This window comes from Canis lupus, chromosome 24 (genome assembly GCF_011100685.1).
Source record: "Canis lupus familiaris isolate Mischka breed German Shepherd chromosome 24, alternate assembly UU_Cfam_GSD_1.0, whole genome shotgun sequence".
In the NCBI taxonomy this organism is placed as follows: Eukaryota; Metazoa; Chordata; class Mammalia; order Carnivora; family Canidae; genus Canis; species Canis lupus.
Window position 1 is genome coordinate 38,445,752 of NC_049245.1, and position 24,551 is coordinate 38,470,302.

Genomic DNA, 24,551 nt, shown 5'->3' on the forward strand with positions numbered 1-24,551 from the left:
GCTGGGTGCTACTGGCATCCAGTGGGTAAAGGCCAAGGATGCTGCGAAGCATCCCACAGTGCAGAGGGCAGTCACAGCCAAGAATCATCTGGTCCCAGTGTCAACAGTACTGAGGCTGAGAAATCCTGCCTTTGAGGAATGGGGTAAAAATCCCTGGTTCTTATTCCTTGACATTCCTTCCTTGGTAACTCCCATCCCAGGGATCCTGGAGGCAGCAGAGATGGGCAAGGGGACAGAGCATGGCCATCACCACCTTATGCCTCAGTTCTACTGTCCTGGGAACCCCAGACTGTGTGCCGGGAACTCATTACTAAACATGAAGCAAATACTCAAAGCCAAATTAGTGGTATAAGTTTCCTTCTTTAAAATGGCTTTCTAATGCCCTCTAATCACAGACCATCTTTGAGAATCACATGCTTACTCGTAAAAGCGTCCACTGCCCTCCTCCCCCCAAGAGGCACCTGTGTCTTAAAAGCAGAAGGGCACACTTCATCTTCGACGGATTACGCCTCTGCTTGCCTCTGACTCAGGCCAAAGACAGCTGTGGGGTCTGAACATGAAAGCATCCCAGGGCTTTCTTCCCTTTTCCCTTCACCCAAATGGCACTTCATAACAGAACTGTAGGAAACGGCGTCCCCCTCCCCGGCTTCCTCTCCTGCAGAGGGTGCTTGGGAGAGCTTGGACAGCCTGGTCCAATATAAACACCGTATCAACTGTCTCCTCCCGTTACTCATTTCCTCCCACCCAGTTCATCACAAGGTTACTTCGCTCTCATATTATGGCAAGATTACCCTGTAAATTTACAGAGAGCTGCTGGTTGCACTGCATTGTCTTAGGGCCTCATCTTTTTCCACTGTGGTCTGATTCTGGCCCCCGTTCAAAGGCCTGTTTTATTCAAACAATGACAAGGGTATGATCTACAGCAATGATCCGCCTCCATCATTCCACGTGGGACTGGCCGGGTGGGGGTGGGGGGTGGTCAGTGGAACATCTGTACACAAGAAAAACAAAGCCAGCAATGCAGCCTTCCTTCAGAGAGACAAGCACAAAAGCCCCAGAGAAACCCTCAGAAGACAGAGACTCACGCCAAGAAAAGACTTTGCTTTGTGAGTGCAAGAGGTACCTGCCAAGTACCGTCCACGAGCTCACACGTATCTGGAAGGGCTGATGAACCAGCTGAGAGCACATCCCTAACTGTGAACAGTCACTAAGCCAAAACGTTTTACAGCTGAGCTAACATTTCCTTGCATTGGGTAACTGGCCAGGTATTTTCAAATAATGAGCAGGATCTATGGGTGCATCCAGACTGAGCTGTTGGCCCGGCACAAGTAACATTTAGGGGGAATTGTTCTTTGTCAGGAGGCTGTTCTGGCCTCTACCCACTAGCTGACGTCAGTAATACCACCATGAGTAGTGATGACCAAAAGGTCTCCCAACATTTTCAAATGTCCCCTAGAGGCAAAATGGCCCCAGGATGAGAACCACTTCATTGGAGGAGTTTAGGAGATTTCTACAGAGTGGAAAAGTGGCCCACACGCCCTGGAGGCTGATTTCCACCTGTCAAAACCACAGATAAAGAGGGAGATATGTCAGCAAACAAAAAAACTTAGTAAAAACACGCATTTCATTAAAGACAGCCTAGCAAAGACAGATGCTCACAAACTGACTTTGGTAGTGAGAGATGAAAACCCTAAGTTTCCAAGAAAGGAATATTTAATTAAATAATGGTGCATTTTTTTCAATAGGGCACCATGAATACATTAAAAGCATAAAAATCACCTTTTACTGATATGAGAAAATTTTCACCATATATATTGTTCAATGTGAGGAGAGTTTAGAAAGCCTTCTATGACATCCAATCTCAATTTTACAAAAATGTGTGTGGAAGTTTACACTCATATACGTGTAGAAAAAAAAAAAAAAAAAAAAACAAGAGGAAATTCTCTGAAAAAGGAAGAGAGGTCATCCCTGGGTGGTGGAGATAGAGATGAGTAGCTTGAGCTCTTTCCTTATACATGTATTTGTTCTGACTGTCCTAAATGTTGGTTTGGTTTGGTTTTTATAACCTTGGAGGGGGGGGTGCTGTTTTTAAAATAATGATTTGCCCATCCAACAAGTATGTCCTGTTGCTCCTGCTGTGAGAAGACACGGGCCACAGCTCATAAAATATGACTCATATCTGGGAATGAGAGCCCTTCACAGCTTAGGGAAGGGTGGGGGATATTGCTCACTTATCCTAGAATGGCTGATATTGGGTACTATCTGAGGATGAGTCAACCCTCAAATGACTGCAGCAGAGCCCATGGTCCTGGAACTTGAAAACATAAAAGCTGGGACAAAAGTAAATCTGCGGAAGATAATGACTCTGATTCACCAGGAAACACCCACCCGCCTGATCTGTGGTGCTGCTTTCAAGCCACGGATGTTCTTGACATCAGATGTGTGTCCAAGATACAGGTTAGAAGCCATGGGGCAGGCCAGGTATGGGCCAGTGGGAAAAGCAGCACCAGTAGGGGAGAAAAAGCTCACTTCCCACTAAAAAGTTGCTGAGAATGTGTGTCCTGTTGAGTCTGAAAGTACCTACTAGCATCAGGCATGTAAAAATCCCTTAAAATGTGTCATTTTCAAAGCACACTCATGCTTTGTCATTGGGTCATCACAACAGCTCATGGAGCTGTTTCTTCTAGGCAGAGGCGAGGCAGCTTCTTCAATGGCTCCCAATGACCCCCACCTCCTGGTATTCATGCCCTTATGAGACCCACTCCCAATGAGTAGGGGGAAGGACCCGGTGACTTGCTTCTAATTAGTGATGCAAAAGTGAAGTGAGAAAAGGCCAGTTCTGAGATCAAGATACAAAGACTGTGCCTTCCATCTTGTTCACATGCTCATTGTTCACTCTGATGAAGCCGGCTGACCTATGGAGAAGCCCGGGAAGCAGTGAATGAGGGTGGCTCTCCTGCCAAATACAGTGAAGAACTAAAGCTCTCAGTCCAACAACCGCAAGGAGCTGAGTCCTGCCAACAATACTGATTTTATGTGGAAGTGGATCGTGACTCGTTTGAACCCTGGATGTCGGCACCCTGTGAGAGACCATAGGCCAAAGGACCCAACAAAACTGCACCCAGATTCTTGACCCGCAGACCCCGTGAGATACCACCTTCTATTGTTTAAAGCCACTAAGTGTGGGGTAATCTACTATGCAGCAACACACGATACACTACCACAACATTACTACAGGTGCTCTATGAACTTTTCAATGTCCCTCTCTCACCACACTCAAACTCCCAGGTCCTAGTGCTTAAAGAGCATGGACCTGGGGGCCACATTATCTGGGGTCCAGTTCCAGCCCCACCATTCTCCAGCTATGTCAACTTGGGGAGACTTCTTAGCCTCTCTACAGCTCAGTTTTCTCCTCTGTCAAATGCCAATCATAATGGTACCTACCTTGTTGGCTTAATTAATAAGCATCATTAAGTGTTACCTATCATTATGTTATTGCTATTCCTACAGCTGCTACTATTACTGCTGCTACTAGTACCTCTGCTACTACTAATTACCCTGATCACTAACTACTCATACCGCTATTACAGCTTTATTATAACAAGATCTACAGCTCTTTGATCTTTAAGGCATGAAACACTTAGACCAGGGGGGAGAGGAACCCTCATTTCTTTCAAAAACAAAACAAATAAGATGAGTCATTCCAAGGTTGCCCCATGATTCAAGCAGTTTTCTCCAATCAAGCTAAACGATGAGAAAAAACCTCTACAAATGGCAAGGAACCATCCCAATCCCAAAACAGGTCCAGATGGGAAAAAGTAATCCACATTTTTAAAGCTCCCTTGGGGGCAGCCCGGGTGGCTCAGTGGTTTAGTGTCACCTTCGGCCCAGGGCGTAATCCTGGAGACCCAGGATGGAGTCCCACGTCAGGCTCCCTGCATGAAGCCTGCTTCTCCCTCTGCCTGTGCCTCTGCCTCTCTATCTCATGAATAAATATAAATTAAATATAGAAAGAAAGAAAAGAAAAAAATAAATAAATAAAAAATAAAAAAAAAAGAAAGAAAGAAAAGAAAAGAGAAAAGAAAGAAAAGAAAGAAAAGAAAAGAAAGAAAAGAAAAGAAAAGAAAAGAAAGAAAAGAAAAGAAAGAAAAGAAAAGAAAAGAAAAGAAAAGAAAAGAAAAGAAAAGAAAAGAAAAGAAAGAAAACTCCCTTGGTATTTCTGATGATAAGCCAAGTTTAAGAGTCACTGAACACAGTGGTGTGTGAACCACTTCCCAGAATGGAAAATATGGTCCTCTGAGTAAAAAAAGCAAATGGTAAGACAAGATAGTGACAACATTTTAAAAGTCTGACATTATTAAATAGTGGAGAGGATATAGAGGAATGGTGGGACCAAGATTAGCACCCCCAAGCACTCTGCTGGGGGGAGAAAGCTGGTAATACCTGCTAAAGGTAGAGATGTATAGACTGCCAACCCAGCAATCCGACCACTGGACATATTCCACAGAGACATAGCATCATGTATACTGGAGACCAGAAGAGACAAGGACGTGCATGGCAATGCTGTTTCTAATGCCAAAAAAAGTGGCAACTATCTAAATGTGTATCAACAGAACTCCAGTCAACTGAAGGAAGAGAGGTACATTCATACAGTGTAACACTCTAAGATGGCTAAAATTAACAAAGTAGGATTAAATGTATGAGCCTAAAGTTTTTTTAAATGTTAAAAACAGGAAGTGAGGCAATGAATGATACAATGCCACTTAGAATAAAAATATGCAAAACCATAATACACATCATTTATAGCCAAACATGTCTGATAACAGTATTTTAAAATACTTAATACTTTAAAATGCCTCAAAGACTATGAACTTTGTAGGAATGAAATGAAAGCACATCCAGGAAGGGCAGATGGGCCTTCAACTGAATGCACGGTGTTTTATTTCTTTAAAAAAATTTTTAAACAAAATAAAATGTGAGCAAATGAACTCAAACATGAAAATCTACTGCATGATTTCTTTTATAGAAGAAGAAAAATCTCAAAAAGAGATTAATCAGGGATAGAGGTTGGGAGGGTGGTTATATATATCCCTGTGGGGAAAGGGATGTAGACCAGAAAGGAGCACAAGGGAGCTGCTGGAGTAATGATGGGTGGGATTCTGATCCTAGCTCTGGATGCTGGTTCCATGGGTGTGCTGTGTAAACACGTAAGCTGCACAGTTAGGATGTTTGCACTATTCTCTGTGTATGCTGTATTTCAATAAAAGTTTCAAAATATGTAAAAACAGGGATCCCTGAGTGGCGCAGCCGTTTGGCGCCTGCCTTTGGCCCAGGGCACGATCCTGGAGACCCGGGATCAAATCCCACGTCGGGCTCCCGGTGCATGGAGCCTGCTTCTCCCTCTGCCTGTGTCTCTGCCTCTCTCTCTCTCTCTGTGTGACTATCATAAGTAAATAAAAATTAAAAATATATATATTATTAAAAAATATGTAAAAACAAAATTTGAAATAAATATGACAAAATGATGATGTGGAACAATTACTATATTTTTTTCCAGTAACTCTTATGATTGTACACACGAAAAACCATTTAAAATATTGAATTACAACAAGAGGGCCAAGACTACTCAAGGGAGAAAGAACAGTCTAGCAAATGGTGCTGGGATAGCTCTGTATATACAGGTGCAAAAGAATGAAGGTGAATCCCTACCTCACACCATCTCCAAAAATTAACCCAAAATGGATCAATGACTTAAAGAACTAAGACTACAAAACCCTTAAAAGAAAATAGAAGGGTAAATCTTCATGACCTTGGATTTAACAATAAATTCTTGGATATGACACCTAAGTCAAGAGCAACAAAAGAAAAAAATTTTAGGCTTCCTCAAAATTAGTAACTTCTATCAATCGAATGAATTTTGTCAAGAAAGTGAAAAGATAACCTACAGAATAAGAGAAAACATTTGCATATCATCTCTGATAATATCTAGACAATATAAGGAACTCTTATAAATGAACAACAAAAAGACAAGTAACCAAATTAAAAAATGGGCAAAGGACTGGAATACATATTTTTCCACAGAAGATATAAAATTGGCCAATAAGCACACAAAAGGATACTCAATGTCATTGGTCATTAAGTTAATACAACTTACAACCACAATGAAATGCTACTTCCCACCCACAAACATGGCTATAACCAAAAAAAAAAAAAATGAAAAAGAAAATTTAAAAGTGTTGGTGAGGATGTGGAAAAATTGGAACCTTCCTATTGTTCCTAGTGGGAATGTAAAAGGGTACAGTATTACAGAAAACCATTTGGAGGTTAATCATACAAAGATGGAATGAGGGGGATCCCTGGGTGGCTCAGCGGTTTAGCGCCTGTCTTTGGCCCAGGTCCCACGTCGGGCTCCCAGCATGGAGCCTGTCTCTCCCTCTGCCTGTGTCTTTGCCTCTCTCTCTCTCTCTCTATGTCTATCATAAATAAATAAAATGTTAAAAAAAAAAAAAAGATGGAATGATCCAGGAAGTGGGTAATGGACCCAGCATGACCCAGCAATTCCACTCCTAGGCCTATACCCAAAAGAACTGAAAAGAGGTATTTAAATCCTTATACGTGAATGCTCACAGCAGCACTATTCACAACAGCCTAAAGGGGGAAACAACCCAAATGTCTATCAACAGACCAGTGGATAAGCAATTACCTGGCCGTACAAAGGAATGGAGTTCTGATTTGTGCTACAAGGGAGACGAATCCTGACAACATGCTGCTGAATGAAAAAAGGCAGACACAAAACGTCACATATCACAGGGCTCTAATTACATGAAGTATTCAGAATCGCTAATTCCTACAGACACAAAGTCGACTGGCGATTCCAGGGACTAGAATGAAGGAGGAATGGGGAGTCATTGTTTAATGGGTATGAGGGTTCCTTTTGGGGTGATGAAAATGTTCTGAAACTGGACAGAAGTAGTAGTTGCAGGGCACCTGGGTAGTTCGGTGGGTTAAGCAACTGACTCTTGATTTTTGGCTCAGGTCATGATCTCAGGGTCATGAGACTGAGCCCAGCATCAGGCTCTGCACTGGCTGAGGAGCCTGCTTGAGATTCTCTCTCTCGGGACACCTGGGTGGCTCAGTCAATTAAGCACATGCCTTTGGCTCAGGTCATGATCCCAGGGTCCTGGGATTGAACCCTACGTGGGACTCCCTGCTCCACGAGGAATCTCCTTCTCCCTCCCCCCTCGGGCTCATGCAGTTTCTCAAATAAACACTAAGTAAAATCTCTAAAAAAAAAAAAAAAAAAAAAATTCTCTCCCTCTGCTCCTCCCCGCCTCCCAGGGCATGTGCATGCTTTCTCTCTCTAGTTAGTTATACCTTTCCCTCTAGAACTATGTTAACCAGAAGCTGACCTAGTTTCTAAGACTCTAAGATCTGAGGTCTTGTCCAATTGAGAGACTAGTAACATTCTTTCTGTTCAGGCAATTATATTCTCTTGTTGGTCACGACAACAGAAGTCTCAAGAAATAAGGTAAGAAAGGGTTAAGAAAGAATGTTGAGCTATAGGGACACACGGCAGACTTGGGTGTTTTAACCATGTTAAGTCATAAGGCAGGTAACTCACCCTCACGATGATGCCCATGCGCTTGCTTTCGTAGGTGAAGGGGAAGATCTGCAGGATGGTGAAGTTCAGGATCTGGTCGCCAGGGGTCCTCAGCTGCATGGAAGACTGGTCTCGGCCCACCAGGGTCAAGCCCACACTTTCGGTCCACTGTACCAGGGCCACCTAAAGGCGACACGGTTAGGTGAAGGTCAGATACACAGCCAAGGGTCCCCGTCCACAGGTGAAGCAAATGAACACAGAGGTGGAAGGGGCTGCAGCGACCGGCCAAGTGCAAGCAGTCCCTGCATCCTTGGGGGAGGCCGGGCCGGCTGGTGACAGCATGGGTTCCTGGGGGGCTGCAGGCCCCGCCATCCTCCCAGCCACCATCTACATGGCACAGCTCACCCTCTCTTCCAGGCCCCAAAGCAGGCTGCATGCCAGAGCCGTGGCAGAGAGAACACACAGGGTGGAGTGTGACCACTTCTGGGGGATTCGCACAGAGCCCACAGCAGTATGAGGAAAGGAGAGCGCGGGGCAGGGTGGCACTGGGCCTTCAGACTCTCCGCTAAGCCTGGCGAATGCCCAGCCAGGTAGGTGTCTCCACCTGGCTGTTCTGCCCCCATGGGACCTGCAGCAACGTGTGGGGACATTTCTGATTGTCACAACTGGAGAAAAGGGTGTGAGCTCCTGACACCTCCTGGTCTCTGCCTGTGACGTGCTGCTAAATACCCCACAACAGCAGACAGCCTCCCACCCACCCCCTTCCAGGATTATCCCACCCCAGAAGATAGTACTGCTGGGGGTGGGGGTGAGATCATTGGTCTACACGATGATCAAACAGGTGCTTGGTGAAGTAATTATTACAATTCAGTTGCACGAGGTGATGCTGCTGGGCACTGGTGCAGCTAGGCCATGTGGGTGGGTACCTGGGTTTACCTGGCACAAAAGCCCACCCACCACGTACTGCACTTCCTGGAGGCACGGCTTCTGTCGCCACCTGGAACCTTCTAGCAGCCTCAGCGAGGCTTGCTTCACTTCAGGTCAAAGGCAGGGGGTGTTGTAAACCCAAGACAGGGGCCAGACTGATTGTGCATGGGAGTGAAGAGGGCTGGGGGGAGGGGACCGTGGCAAGGGGAGCCTGCATCATGTCCACAGGGGCAGTGACATGGTGTCGTGCTGATGAAGGACGCTGCCCCAAGGGAATGCGGCCCAGGATAGCCAGAGCTTCCAGCTTCTCAAGAAAAACCAGAAATCTGGCCCTCTGGACCGGTCCCTGAGATCTCCTCTTACATGTAAACAATCAATTTGCATGTTTTAAAAGCCTGTGAAGACAATAAAGCCCCATGACGCCTGGGTGGCTCAGCTGTTGAACATCAGCCCCAGATCCTGGGATCAAGTCCCACATCGGGCTCCCTGCATGGAGCCTGCTTCTCCCTCTGCCTGTGTCTCTGTCTCTCATGAATAAATAAATAAAATCTTTAAAAGAAAAGAAAGCCCCTGTTCACAGGTGAATCTGGCGGAGGTCTCCAGGCAGAGAAGGAAATTAGAGTGGAAAAGCTCGGGTAGGGACAGAGAGGGGAGCTGGGGCGTCCCCTCCTCCCACTGCCCAGGAAGGAGACACAAGCATGAAGAGCCCCCCTCCGTGTGCCCCATGGATGCCCTAAATGACGGGTTCTCAGAGTGGCAAGTGTCGTGGGCTGCTCCCAGCTGGCAGCCGTGACACAGGATCTCATCCGGGGTCTAACTGAGCCAAGGAAAAAGCCCCAGGGAAACTGCCAATCCTGGGTCATTGTACCAGCTGCCAAGCACAGGGGCCTGTGCCGGGGCGCATGCACATGAGCGCATCCTCAGGGGTGCCTGGCTGCACTCAGGTGTCCATCCCTGACATGCTGTCACTGGAATCATCTGGCAAGTGGGTAATGGACCCGCACGGGATGTGCGGAGGCAGAGTAACAGCCCCCAAAGATGCCCACCTCCAAAGATGCCCACATCCTAATCCTGGGACATGTGAATGTGTCACCTTCCGGGGCAAAATGGGCTCGGCAGGGGGTGATGAAGACTGAGGACCTGGCGACCGACCAGAGACCGCCCTGGATTATCCAGGTGGGCCCAGTGTGATCACCTGAGTCCTCAAAAGGCAGAACTTTCCTAGCTGTAGCCAGAGAGAAGACTGCGGGCAGAGGAGGGTCAGGGAGAGGAGATGGTGCTGGTTTTGAAGACGAGGAAAGGACATAGACCAAGGAATGGGGTCAGCGTTCAGGAGCAGGGAAGGCAACAAATTCAGCCCTGGGGCCTCCGGGGAGAACGCAGGCCACCCTGCTGACACCCTACTTATAATTCAGGGAGACCTGGATCTGATCTCTCACCTACACGACTATAATAAATTGTATTGTTTCAAACCATCAGGTTTGTAGCAACGTGTGACAGCAGCGATAGGAAATGCATAAGACCAGGTTCCAATTTTAATGCCAAACAAGCTGCTATTTTATTCTGATCCAAGTCCAAGAGTGTGGAGTCTAAAAAAGAAAAGTACCCGCCCTCCCCGTTTCTTCCTATAAAACTTAATCTTTAGTGGAAGAAAAGGAGGCAGGTTTTCGGGAAGAGCAGACTTGGGGAGTGACAGAGGGTGACAGAGAAACGGGTACATGGGAGGTGTCAATTCTTTCAATTCTTTCTTGAGATGTTTTATTATCTTTAAAAGCCCGGAAGTAGGTACACAGGTGCCCATTATGCTACTCTGTAACCGTCTGCGTACTTCACAGTGTCACTGTGGGGGCCGGAGGCAGTGAGAGTCACTCTCCCAGGGAACCACAGACGCCCACACTTCTATTTCCTCAGGGTGCTTCCTGAGCTCCCCTTTCCTTCTACCAAGAGACTGTACAAGCAGACACCTGCTGTTCCATTGTTCTGTGTTTGTTTCCAGAACCCCCCCCCCCCCCCCCCCGCACCCCAGGCTCTCCTGGGCTGCCCTAACTACTCCCTGAAGCAGTGGGGAGAATCAAACCGAGATTCCAGCCCAGCTCTGCCTCCAGCCCCCACTCCCTCCAGCCTCTGCAAAGCGCAGGGCTCAAGGTGGCTTACTTTCCATTTCCCTTCCTGCTCTAAACACTGTGTGGGGATCCCTGGGTGGCGCAGCGGTTTGGCGCCTGCCTTTGGCCCAGGGCGCGATCCTGGAGACCCGGGATCGAATCCCACATCGGGCTCCCGGTGCATGGAGCCTGCTTCTCCCTCTGCCTGTGTCTCTGCCTCTCTCTCTCTCTCTCTGTGACTGTCATGAATAAATAAATAAAATCTTAAAAAAAAAAAAAATAAAAAATAAACACTGTGTGTATCCATCCTTAGTTGGCTATGCTCAGGCACCTAACTAGGTCACTATTTCGGACACGAACTGAATTTACGCTAGCAAGAGGTCGGTCTTCAAGAATGGGAAGCTCTACCCTGTTTGAATCATGTCACAACAAGTCAAGCAGGATTCACATGAATACAAGATACTGTCACACTGACCTCCACCTCCAAGGAAGGATTGTTTGGGGGCTTTTTTGCTATTAGCCTACATCCGTCTGCGGAAACCCATTCATTTACTGACTTAATTCAATGACTCCGACTTTCATTAGGGCCTGTCTTACCTGCTAACAATCATCTCTCAAAGTCTAAGGTGAACAAAGTGAAGATGGGTATACACAATCCCATCTGTATGTAACGTGTTCGTAGGGTGCCACACGTGACAAGCGATACTTCTACTTTCATCCTTCTGTGCTACTGAAAGATTTTTATCATGTACATGCAGTTATTTTTAATTGTGATTAAGCAGACACATACCCCAACATAAGGTACTACAAATACACAGCTACACACAAGCTGAAAAGGCTTAAGTTTGCATCCTTACACACCAATTTAGCAACGAAGAAAAAGCCCTTTCTGGATGCCTTCAAACATGACTGGTGGTGAAAGGGGTTTTTCCATTCTTGTTTGCAAGCTGCTCTTACTTCACCCCTTAAAAACCTATTTTATTGTTGTGGAAAGTTGGTGGTGCTGGGCTTCGAGGAAATATATTCATTCCCCCAAAGCCTGCTCTTCACTTCGAGAAAGAATGTGAAAGTCCAGACCTGGAAATGGCTTCCAAGACTGTGAGGCAGTTCTAGCCTTGGCCAGCCCAGCCCCCATGCCAGGGACCCTGGGGACTGTGTTAGAGGAACAGTTAGTCTAAATGACACACAGTGACAAATGCTGATGGATGAATTACACCTGCAGGCAAACACCTTCTATCTGCACTTTGTTCTGCAGTCAATCTCTCAATGGAGTGAGGGAACCAGCCACCTGCTGCCTGCCATCCCGGGCCCAACTTCCTCAGCAAAACCCCCCAAGTCTCCTTGGGGACATGAGGACACGAGCCTCGTGGTGGGGGTCGGGGGTTAGGAGTCTCCGATTCTCGCCTTCCAATCTCTGGCCCTTGTTAACCTAAGTCAGTGTTAATTTGAAGCTACTTTCAACAGAAATCCCTGAGGTCCTACCGAGAAGGGGCTGGTTTGGAACCGGGGTGCTTTCTGACCCTTCTCAACTGCAGCAGCAACAAACATTTCAGGAGTCAGGAGAAAAAACTGCATTTCTTTCCAAAACAAGATGATATAGAATGAGGCTACTTCTTGTCCTGGTGTGTCCGAGCTTCCGTTCAAGAGAATCATTCCGTATCACCCAACCAGGAAGGATTTGGGGGGTCTTGGGTCTCAACATCCTTAACAGCCAGAAGTGGGGTCTCTGGGGCTTCGTATCAGAACATCCAGAGGTCAGAGCAGCAGCAGAAAAAGAAACCCCGTTAAGGTTGAATGAATGAATGAACAAATAAATTAACTCAATCAAATGAAAACTGAGAAGGGATGGAGGGTGGGGAGCTGGGCTCCTGAGCCGCCTGTGTGTTCTGGTTTGGGTCAGGAAATCAAAAGGACAGGCTGTTGCGCTCCCTCCCTAAAATGCCCATCTGAAGAATTCATGCCAAAAGGATCCATGAAAGGGCTTTTTCATCATTTGTGGGTCAGCAATAAACCACCTGTGACAAGTTTTAATAATTTTCCCTTTGTACTGGGGAATGTGTGCTTGGGAGAGATGCCAGGTCAGGCTAACGAGCCCTGAATTCTTGTCAGAAGCAGGATACGCAGTAATCGTAAGAGCACGCATGAATCTGATATCTTTGGTGGCATTCAAGGAGATCGACACCCCGGCTCACAAAGGCTGGCCAGTCCGCCCTAATCCAGCCTTTCTAGGCTATGAATGTATCCACAGACTTAAAGTATTCTTTACTTAATTAGGAAATTGATTCAACAATGCACCACTGGGGGCTGGACAGGGAGCAGACAGGAGGAGGGCGGGCCCCACGGGGAGGGGTAAACTGAGGCAGCAGCCATCCAGCTCAGCTAACCACTGCCCCATAGAAACTGGGCCCACCATTTCCACAGATCTGATCTTTCTCAAGAAAAGCTGGTTTTTAGATAACATGAAGTGGTTTTTAAAATATTGTTGCAGATATGTGTGTGTGTGTGTACGTATATTTTTTTTAATTTATTTTTTTTTAAACACAGCATGGAGCAAACAAAACATGGCCAGTTTTGCTTAAGAATCGGTGGGCAGGGGACGCCTGGGTGGCTCAGTGGTTGAGCATCTGCCTTCAGCTCAGGTCGTGATCTGGGGTCCTGGGATCAAGTCCCACACTGGGCTCTCCGCAGGAAGCCTGCTTCTCTCTCTGCCTGTGTCTTTGCCTCTCTGTGTGTGTGTCTCATGAATAAATAAATAAAATCTTAAAAAAAAAAACCCAGACAGACAGACATAAAAAAAAAAAAATCTGTGGGCAAGAGGGTGGAATAAAAGGCCACTCCCTGGTCCAAGTTTCTTTGACCCAGTACTTGAAATTTAACCTATCACTTAGTCTGCTGGAAATTAGTATTTGAAAAGAATGATGTCATCTCTAGAAAAGCTTAGCCAGTTAGAAATGACTATTTCCTTAACTCCGTTCTGGGTCAACCCTAAGGAAAAACGGAACAGAATTTTTGCATCTATGGCCACGGGGGAGCTAATACCCAAGGATGAGTCACTTGATAGTTTCCTACAGTGTCCCTAAAACACTCACAGCACCCTCTCTCTTCTGCGCAACTAAGACTTTGTTTCAAGAGTCTTACCCCTGTGGTTAACAAAGAACACTGAAAAAAAAAAAAAAAAAAAAAAAAAACAAAGAACACTGAGGGTGGGTTTTCTCCTTAGGTTCCCAACCTCTGTTCTCTATCCCCGCCAGCCGAGGACTCAGCAGCTCCATGGTAAAGGCCCACCCACCTCCTAAATCTTTCTCTCTGCTCTGTGTCTGAATGCAGTCATTGTCTGGGGGCCTGGAGCACAGGTACGAAGGCGTGTTCGGGGGAAGCACACACCCCTGAGAAATGAACGTGGCCCCGGAGAGAAAAAACCTCATGGGTTCCACAAGGGCTGAGCTTGCAGTCAGACACTTAGACTGGGCCACTCAGGCGCCCCTGTTTACTTTTTCTGTAACAAGTTATGTTACTCTTATAATTCAGGGGAGGGGAACTAAAAGTAAAATCTGCTTCTAGGTGAGCTGTATCTTCGCCATCCTTTTCTATCTCCCAGCATGGTGACACGGACACAGGTATGCCCTCCTGAGACTAGGCCATCATGGAGAGAGACCTGTGCACACAGCTCTTTGCTTATTATCTCCCGGGCTATCTGTAAGGAGGCTGTTTCAAGGTCACTGGAGACTAGAAGAGAAATGTACCCTTGTTGGTCTTCCTAAGGACAAGATCCCAAAGAGATGGGTGGTGAAGACAAAACACTCTGTGGGAAGGCTTCTGGGGTATGCTGGAAGGTTTCTTAGCACCAAGCATGGAAGCTTCCCAAAATGAGAATGAGAAAAAGCACCAAAAAACACACTTCACTGAGCCTGCAAGAAGGCAGACCTGACTACTAGCTCAGAACAGGCAAGAATACCAGACACTTGGATGTTCACCCAGTACCAGCCCTAAGCTCCTCACACAGGTACACAGCACTCAGTAGTACTTCGTTTTTGTTTTTAAGATTTTATTTATTCATGAGAGACACACAGAAAGAGAGAGAGGCAGAGACACAGGCAAAGGGAGCAGGCTCCATGCAGGGAGCCCGATGTGGACTCAATCCCAGGTCTCCAGGATCAGGCCCTGGGCCGAAGGCAGGCGCCAAACTGCTGAGCCACCCGGGGATCCCTCCGTAGTGCTTCATGAGCGACAAAGTACGTTCAAGTCCTCATCCCATGGGCAGAGAAGCAGTACTGCAGAGTCACATGGCCAGCCCCTGGATGTGGGCTGCCTGGTTTTAGTCTAACCAGCCACATGGCCTTGGGGATACCCCTTAGCCAACCTACACTTCATCTGAAAAATGGGCACGATCATAGTAACTGGGTCATAAGGGATGCCCAGAGCACAGTGCCTGGCACAACAGATGCCCATTTCTTACTGCTGTCAGCCCCCTGATGGCCTAAAATCACTCCACTAAGGAACTCTCTTGCACTGTTGGTGGGAATGCAAACTGGTGCAGCCACTGTGGAAAACAGTGTGAAGGTTCCTCAAAAAGTTAAAAGTAAGAGTGCCTGTCTGGCTCAGTCAGTAGAGCATGCAACTCTTGATCTTGGAGTCATAAGTCTGAGCCCTGCATTGGGCACAGAGATTACTAAAAAAAAAAATAAAAATAAAAACTAGAGGATATTATGCTAAGCAAAATAGATCAGTCAGAGAAAGACAAATATCATATGATTTCACCCATATGTGGAATTTAAGAAACAAAACAGACAAGGGATCCCTGGGTGGCTCAGCGGTTTAGCGCCAACTTCGGCCTAGGGCATGATCCTGGAGTCCCGGGATCGAGTCCCACATCAGGCTCCCTGCATGGAGCCTGCTTCTCCCTCTGCCAGTGTCTCTGCCTCTCTCTCTCTGTCTCTCATGAACACATAAATAAAATCTTTAAAAAAAAAAAAAAAAAAAAGGAAACAAAACAGATGAACATAGGGGAAGAAGGAAAGGAAACATAAAGTAAGACAAAAACAAAGAGGGAGATAAACCATAAGAGACTCTTAACTCTAGAAAGCCTAGAAAGCAAACTAAGGGTTGCTGGAGAGGAGGTGGGTGGAGGGATGAGGTAACTGAGTGATGGGCATTAAGGAGGGCACTTAATGGAATGAGCACTGGGCATTATATGCAACTGATGAATCACTAAATTCTACCTTTGAAAACTAGTAATTCATTACATGTTAATTAAAGAAAAAAATTTGGGGATCCCTGGGTGGCTCAGCGGTTTGGTGCCTGCCTTTGGCCCAGGGCGCGATCCTGGAGTCCTGGGATCGAGTTCCGCGTCGGGCGCCCGGCATGGAGCCTGCCTCTCCCTCTGCCTGTGACTCTGCCTCTCTCTCTCTCTGTCTATCATAAATAAATTTAAAAATCTAAAAAAAATAAAAATAAAAAATAAAAAAATAAAGAAAAAAAATTTAAATAAAAAAATAGGATAAAATTTTTAAAAAGTTAAAAACAGAACTACCCTATGATCCAGTAATCACACTACTGAGCATTTATCCCCAAAATATGTTTATAGCAGCATTATTTACAATAGCCAACTTATGGAAGCAGCCCAAGTGTCCATTGATAGATGAATGGATAAAGTAAAGGTGATAAGTAGATATATATAGACAAGGGGATATGACTCAGCCATAAGAAATAATGCAATCTTGCCATTTTCAATGACATGGATGGAGCTAGAGAGTATGAGGCTAAGTGAAATAAGTCAGTCAGACAAAGACAAATAACAAATAATTTCACTCATGTGTGGAATTTTAAAAACAAAACAAATGAGCAAGGGGAAAAAGAGAGAGAGAGAGAGAAACAAGCCAAGAAACAGACTCTTAACCTTAGAGAACACACTGCTGGTCCCCAGAGGGGAGGTAGGGGGATGGAGGAACAGGTAACAGGGATGAAGGAGGGCACCTGTCACGAGCACCGAGCGATGGATGGAAGTGCTGAATCACTATATTATGCACCAGAAACTAATTTTACACTGTAGGTTAACTGTACTGGAATTAATAGTAACATAAAATTTTTAATTAAAAACCATAATAAAATAAAAAGTCAGCATGTGGCAGTTAAACAAAGCCGGCAACTGCACCTGGGGAGTCAGGAGGCCAGTGTGATGCCCTCACCTTCCATGAAAGTTAGTGGACAGGAGGGTCCTGACCTGCCACTGAGAGACTATGGGAATGCACAGTACCCCCATGTTTTAGGAAAACTCAGGCCTTTGCTAAAGTCACAACTCCGTGATGCTCCAAGTACTGAAGCACTGAGAGCAAGGTGCAGAACTGAGTCTATAATTTACAACTGTGCTTTTAAATTTTAAAAGATATGTTAATAACTGAGAGGTGAGGAAAATTCTAATACACATAAAGAATTATTTCTGCAAGGATCCTCAGATGCTGGTAACACTGGGTGTCTCAGAGGAAGACGTCTGGGAGGGACATAGCGAGGGCAAGAACGAAGGTCTCAGGGTAAGAAGGAGACGAGTCTCACCCTATGCCGGCAGCCTGGGGCAGCCTTGCAGAACATCCTATACGTGACCCAGAACTTGCAATTAATTGCTCTGAAATGAGTGAGCCATTCAAGGCATGGCCAAGGCATGAAGAAACTTTCAATCATACACACGTCACACACACCCCACACCCACACAAGTCCACACATACACATGCTCACAGGGCACAGGTGTGCACACACATGCATGCCTACACACAAACACACACACTCACGCACACAGAAATCCTACAGGAGTAGGACAACCAAGGAGACTTGCTAAAGGATGTTACTGGATTCATGCTCCTTCCATCCTCGTGCTACTGTAGGATTCTGTAGTGCAGAAACATGCAATTATGTTTCTATATATAGATGCAGAAATTTGGGGACAATCTATAGCAGAACATAAACAGTAATCTCTAGGTAGTGGAATAAAATTAATGTTTATCAACTTTTTTTGAATCTACAATTTTACTTTCTTCTGTGATGAGCACATTAGTCCTTGTGATTTTAAAGGCCTAAGGGAAAGTTTTCTCGATAGGAAAGAATTCCTGGAAAAGGCAAATAAATGAGCCCTAGGATTGATTCAACCGGCCCGATGGAGAGCACTCCCTTGACTATTCATGCCAAGAAACAAATAGATTAAAAACAGCATTGGGAAAAAAAAACAAAAAGTAATTTAAAAATAAAAAAATAAAAATGGCGTGGGGGGGATAAATAAAAAATAAAAATGGCATTAGGACCAGCTCCCCCAGCCCCCTGCCCTCTCTCCCACTGTGTCCCACTCCCAATGCTGCCAAATATCCAGAAGGTGATAGAATGTGGTGCAGGCTGAGCCCTTTAGGAGCATCTCTCTCTGGCCAGATTGCATCCGTCTCATTTCCCCCGGGGGGTGGGGGAGCAGGGGTTACTGTAGGGTGGCAGGCCGGGCCCAGCGCCGCTCAGGCTGTAATCAATGGCTGAATAAAGACACTTCAAGCCTTCAAGCCTTCCAAAGCAGAATGTGCACAGGAAAGAAATTTAGGAAATCCTGCTTTCTGTTACACGAAACAAATCCTTCCCCAACTGGCAGAAATTATTGCGGCAGCTCTAAAGTAAAACGAATCCTGGTTCCTATGTGTATTCCAGACACTGACCTTGCCTAGACCAGCAATGTTTTATTGATATAGAATTTCAAAGGTAGGATTCTCGACCCAGCCAAGTCTAGGTGGAATCCTACAGGGATTTAGAAACAGCACAGCTCTCAAAGATTTCACTGGACCAAGATCTAGCCTCCTTTCTGTCACATGGCGTTATTTGCACACGCAGATTCGTATTCTGCAGTACACACCTGAAATAGTTTGGAAGGCAGGTCAGTAAAATATTAACAGTGGTCACACCTTTAGGTAGCAGGATTACAGTTTGCTTTTTATTTCCTTTTCTTAACTCTATTTTCACACATTCTGCCATAAACATGAAATAGCTGTGCAATAATAAAGTTGTTGGGGGGAAGAAAGATACTAAGATGGTAACATCAACCTCTGTGGAAACACCAAAGACCAAAGAAAATACCTTTTTTTTTTTCAATCACTACTCAGAATCTTAGAAGAACAAATCTGAATCCGAGTATAATTAATGAACAAGAGCCGAGAAGCACAGAACATTCTGTGAAAGATTTACCCTCATGGAAAAGCTCTGCCCAGCCCTAAAACAAATATATCCAAGTTCAGTGGGAACCGGGAGTGTGGGACAGGCATTAGGGAGCTCCCGTATGCAAGTCAATCAATAGCCAGTATTAGGAGCTCATAAATTCAAATCCTATTGAACACCCTTAAGCTACCGACCGGTTCCCAGTGCACAACTACCAAGAACCTGGCCCTTCCAAACATCCCCCACTCAGGAATATTGCCTCCCATTTCCAAATGGCAAAGCGAGATCCAACAGACTAAATTCAGTGGAGAAAGGAGGACAAATCTGAAGTTTTTGGCGACTACAGCACAAGTCCGAATAAATGGGATGAATCATCCATATCCATCCTCCATCCCCCTCCTCCCTTTCTCTGCACACTATGCCCATCTCAGTATTTGGCCAAGGGTTACAACATTTTTCACCCCTAAAAATCTCCGTTAAAGCGTCAGTGGTCACGGATGAACTGGGCTCCTAGTTGAGGTATTCCACAAACACCAAGCCGACTGCAAGGAGTCGCCTCCCTGGTGCCACATTCCAGTGTCCCTGAGAAGGATAAAGAAGCTACCAGACAGGGAAAGTCACATCCAAATGTTCTTTCCTTTCTGAACTTTGGGAAAGGCTATCATTGCGGTATCCCCAAACCACCACCCAGCTCTGGCTCCCCAATATTCTCCAATGAGTCTGGACCTTTAAAACACTTCATCAACTGGAGAAGCTCCCTCCCTCCTTCTTAAAATAAACAACAAAAATAACTGGAAGTCCCTGTACCATTGATGGAAGGGCAAAAGGGTTTTAAAAATAATTCTGGAGGTGCCTAGGTGGCTCAGTGGTTGAGCATCTGCCTTTGGTTCAGGTCATGATCCCGGGGTCCTGGGTTCAAGTGCCACATCGGGCTCCCTGCCGGGAGCCTGCTTCTCCCTCTGCCTGTGTGTCTCTGTCTCTCTCTCTCTGTGTCTCTCAAGAATAAATACAATCTTAAAAAAATAATTCTGGAAATTATCTGGTGATTTATACCACAAGCCTTAAAAATATTCCATCCGTGGGACCCACAGGACAGACTCTCTGCTGAGGAGCTCACAACAACCCTCTTGTCACAGATGCGTGAAGATGCAGCGAGGAGCGGTCACCCAACTGTGGAGCTGGGATCCCAAGACTCACGTCCTCCACCATCTCGCCCCTGCCGCCACCCTGGGGACAGGTGCTGCTGTCTTGTTAAATGCTGACTCCCCAGTGCCCAGTATACCGTAGGCACTCCAAAATGCCTGCTGAATTAATGAACCCACTCACACCATTTCTAGAAATACTAGGTGTAAGTATGCTCCCTGGAAATGTGTACAAATGTTGTGCTAGCATCTTAAAAGCCATCTACGAAAAGCCCACAGCAAATATCATTCTCAATGAGGAAATACTGGGAGCCTTTCCCCTAAGATCAGGAACGAGACAGGGATGTCCACTCTCACCACTGCTATTCAACATAGTACTGGAAGTCCTAGCCTCAGCAATCAGACAACAAAAAGACATTAAAGGCATTCAAATTGGCAAAGAAGAAGTCAAACTCTCCCTCTTCGCAGATGACATGATACTGTACACAGAAAACCCAAAAGACTCCACCCCCAGATTGCTAGAACTCATACAGCAATTCAGCAGTGTGGCAGGGTACAAAATCAATGCCCAGAAATCAGTGGCATTTCTATATGCTAACAATGAGACTGAAGAAAGAGAAAATAAGGAGTCAATCCCATTTACAATTGCACCCAAAAGCATAAGATACCTAGGAATAAACCTAACCAAAGAGGTAAAGGATCTATACCCTAAAAACTACAGAACACTTCTGAAAGAAATGGAGGAAGATACAAAGAGATGGAAAAATATTCCATGCTCATGGATTGGAAGAATTAATATTGTGAAAATGTCAATGTTACCCAGGGCAATATACACGTTTAATGCAATCCCTATCAAAATACCATGGACTTTCTTCAGAGAGTTGGAACAAATCATCTTAAGATTTGTGTGGAATCAGGGATCCCTGGGTGGCGCAGCGGTTTAGCGCCTGCCTTTGGCCCAGGGCGCGATCCTGGAGACCCGGGATCGAATCCCACGTCGGGCTCCCGGTGCATGGAGCCTGCTTCTCCCTCTGCCTATGTCTCTGCCTCTCTCTCTCTCTCTGTATGACTATCATAAATAAAAAAAAAAAAAAAAAAAAGATTTGTGTGGAATCAGAAAAGACCCCGAATAGCCAGGGGAATATTGAAAAAGAAAACCATAGCTGGGGGCATCACAATGCCAGATTTCAGGTTGTACTACAAAGCTGTGGTCATCAAGACAGTGTGGTACTGGCACAAAAACAGACACATAGATCAATGGAACAGAACAGAGAATCCAGAAGTGGACCCTCAACTTTATGGGCAACTAATATTCGACAAAGCAAGAAAGACTATCCACTGGAAGAAAGACAGTCTCTTCAATAGATGGTGCTGGGAAAATTGGACATCCACATGCAGAAGAATGAAACTAGACCATTCTCTTGCACCATACACAAAGATAAACTCAAAATGGATGAAAGATCTAAATGTGAGACAAGATTCCATCAAAATCCTAGAGGAGAACACAGGCAACACCCTTTTTGAACACAGCCACAGTAACTTCTTGCAAGATACATCCACGAAGGCAAAAGAAACAAAAGAAAAATGAACTATTGGGACTTCATCAAGATAAGAAGCTTTTGCACAGCAAAGGATACGGTCAACAAAGCTAAAAGACAACCTACAGAATGGGAGAAGATATTTGCAAATGACGTATCAGATAAAGGGCTAGTTTCCAAGATCTATAAAGAACTTATTAAACTCAACACCAAAGAAACAAACAATCCAATCATGAAATGGGCAAAAGACATGAAGAGAAATCTCACAGAGGAAGACATAGACATGGCCAACAAACACGTGAGAAAATGCTCTGCATCACTTGCTATCGGGGAAATACAAATCAAAACCACAATGAGATACCACCTCACACCAGTGAGAATGGGGAAAATTAACAAGGCAGGAAACCACAAATGTTGGAGAGGATGCAGAGAAAAGGGAACCCTCTTGCATTGTTGGTGGGAATGTGATCTGGTGCAGCCACTCTGGAAAACTGTGTGGAGGTTCCTCAAAGAGTTCAAAATAGACCTGCCCTACGACCCAGCAATTGCACTGTTGGGGATTTACCCCAAAGATACAGATGCAATGAAACGCCGGGACACCTGCACCCCGATGTTTCTAGCAGCAATGTCCACAATAGCCAAACTGTGGAAGGAGCCTCGGTGTCCAACGAAAGATGAATGGATAAAGAAGATGTGGTTTATGGATACAATGGAATATTACTCAGCCATTAGAAACGACAAATACCCACTATTTGCTTCAACGTGGAGGGACGTGGAGGGTATTGTGCTGAATGAAATAAGTCAATCGGAAAAGGACAAACATTATATGTTCTCATTCATTTGGGGAATATAAAAATTAATGAAAGGGAATAAAGGGAAAGGACAGAAAATGAAAATATCAGTGAGGGTGACAAAACATGAGAGACACCTAACTCTGGGAAATGAACAAGGGGTAGTGGAAGGGGAGGTGGGCAGGGGGTTGGGGTGACTGGGTGATGGGCACTGAGGGGGGCACTTGGTGGGATGAGCACTGGGTGTTATGCTATATGTTGGCAAATTGAACTCCAATAAAAAAAAAAAATGTTGTGCTAAAGATTAGAAATACCCTAACTTCCTACAATAGGAGAACAGTTACATATACTGGCATACAAACATAAACAGCAGTCAAAGAAAGCTGTCTTTTAAGAGTACTCAAAAAATTTGTTAAACGGGCATGATGAAATATTGTTTAAAATACAGGTACAAAACTCTATGTTAAAAATTCCTATTTTTTCTAGGCAAAAAATATATGCAAATATATTGGAAGATCGCATGTCAAAAAGTTCTTAGTGCCTGGGTGGCTCAGTCAGTCAAGCATCCATCCATCTCTTGATTTTGGCTCAGGTCATGATCTCAAAGTCATGAGATCGAGTCCCACACTGGGCTCTGTGCTCAGCTGGGAGTCTACTTGGAAGTCTCTCCCTCTGCCCCTCCCCTGACCCCATTTGCTATAAAAACATACATACATACATATGTAAATAAATAAAATCTTTTTTTTTTTTAGATTTTATTTATTTATTCATGAGAGACACAGAGAGAGAGAGAGACAGAGACACAGGCAGAGGGAGAAGCAGGCTCCTTGCAGGGAACTCGATGCAGGACTCGATCCCAGGACCCCAGGATCACGCCCTGAGCTGAAGGCAGATGCTCAACCGCTGAGCCACCCAGACGTCCCAATAAATAAATAAAATCTTAAAAAACAAAACAAAACAAAACAAAACAAAACAAAAAACAGTTATTTGTGGCTTCTAAGAAGTTAACTTAGTAGAGTGACTAAGAATTTAGGTTGAAACAACACCCTCCCTGGGTTGGAACCCTAGTCCTGTCAGTCAGGGGGCTACCATCATAAGATGAATTAGCAAGGCATCTTTACCATGAAGAAACCTGGGGACACTACCTGTACTAAGGGACCCCAAGTTAGCATCTCAAAGAGCAGGACACACCAACAGGAGGTGTCTCCTTATAACACGCACTGAGGACAGCACCAAAGATGCAATAAGCGGAGTCCTCACCGTAAAAAAATGTCATCAGACCCAAACTGAGATTCGTTCTCCAATATAATGGTCTGTATTCTTCATAAGTGTGAAGGCCATGAAAGTTGAGGAATGCTGAGGAACCATTCCACATTAAAACAGACAGGAGATATGAGGGGCACCTGGGGGGCTCAGTCAGTAAAGCATCTGCCTTTGGCTCAAGGGATGACCCCAGGGTCCTGGGATCGAGCCCCACATCAGGTTTCCTGCTCAGTGGGGAGACTGCTTCTCCCTCTGCCTCTCCCCCTGCCTCTCCTCCTCCCCTCTAACTTGTGTGCATAGGCACACATGCTCTCTCTCTAATAAATAAATAAAATCTTAAAAAAAAAAAAGACTAGAAGTATGGCAACTGAATATACTGTGCGTTCCTGGTTAGATTCTGATTTGAGGAGGAAAATTTTTGGTGAAAAAGTAAGTTAAGTCAGTGGGATAACTGATGACACCTACGAGACAAGTAATAGTACCGTATCACTGTGAATTTCCTGATTCTGATAAATGTCCTTGTTTCTTAGGAAGAAATAAAATAAAATACTTAAAGGTTAGAGAGGATCAGGTCTGCAGCTGACTCTTCCAAGGTGAGAGAGAATGATAAAGCACAGGTAGAAAAAGGTTACCACTTGAGAAATCAGGAGTGAAGTTTTAGTAAAGGGGAATACTTTGTACTAATTTTACAATTTTTTTGTTGTAAGTCTGAAATTATTTCCAAGATTTAAAGTTAAAAAAAAAAAGATCCATGTGACTTTAGGCTAAATATTTAACCTGTCTTTGACTTTTCTAAAAATGGGAGTCACAACAGGGCCTCATAGGTGCTAGAAAGATTAAATGAGACATTACACGGAAAGTATTCAAATGGGATCAGATGGGCACCAAATGCTCAAGGAAAGTTACCTATTGTCATCTTTCAAGAATGAGTTGACCCAGTTTCTTCTTCAGAGTTGTCTGAGAAGTCCAAATGTTTTATACTGAAAAGTAATGGCTCTCATAATCAGAATACA

At 45.1% G+C, this 24,551-nt stretch overlaps 1 protein-coding gene across 2 annotated transcripts in view; it reads right to left on the minus strand.

Annotated features, from left to right (window-relative positions):
- ATP9A (ATPase phospholipid transporting 9A (putative)) overlaps positions 1-24,551 on the minus strand; it is a 133,014-nt gene that overhangs the window by 24,818 nt on the left and 83,645 nt on the right. For both annotated transcript variants that reach the window (XM_038572611.1, XM_038572612.1), the window contains exon 15: positions 7,622-7,783. In XM_038572611.1, the coding sequence (XP_038428539.1) occupies positions 7,622-7,783 (162 nt within the window). The remainder of the gene's footprint in view (positions 1-7,621; positions 7,784-24,551) is intronic.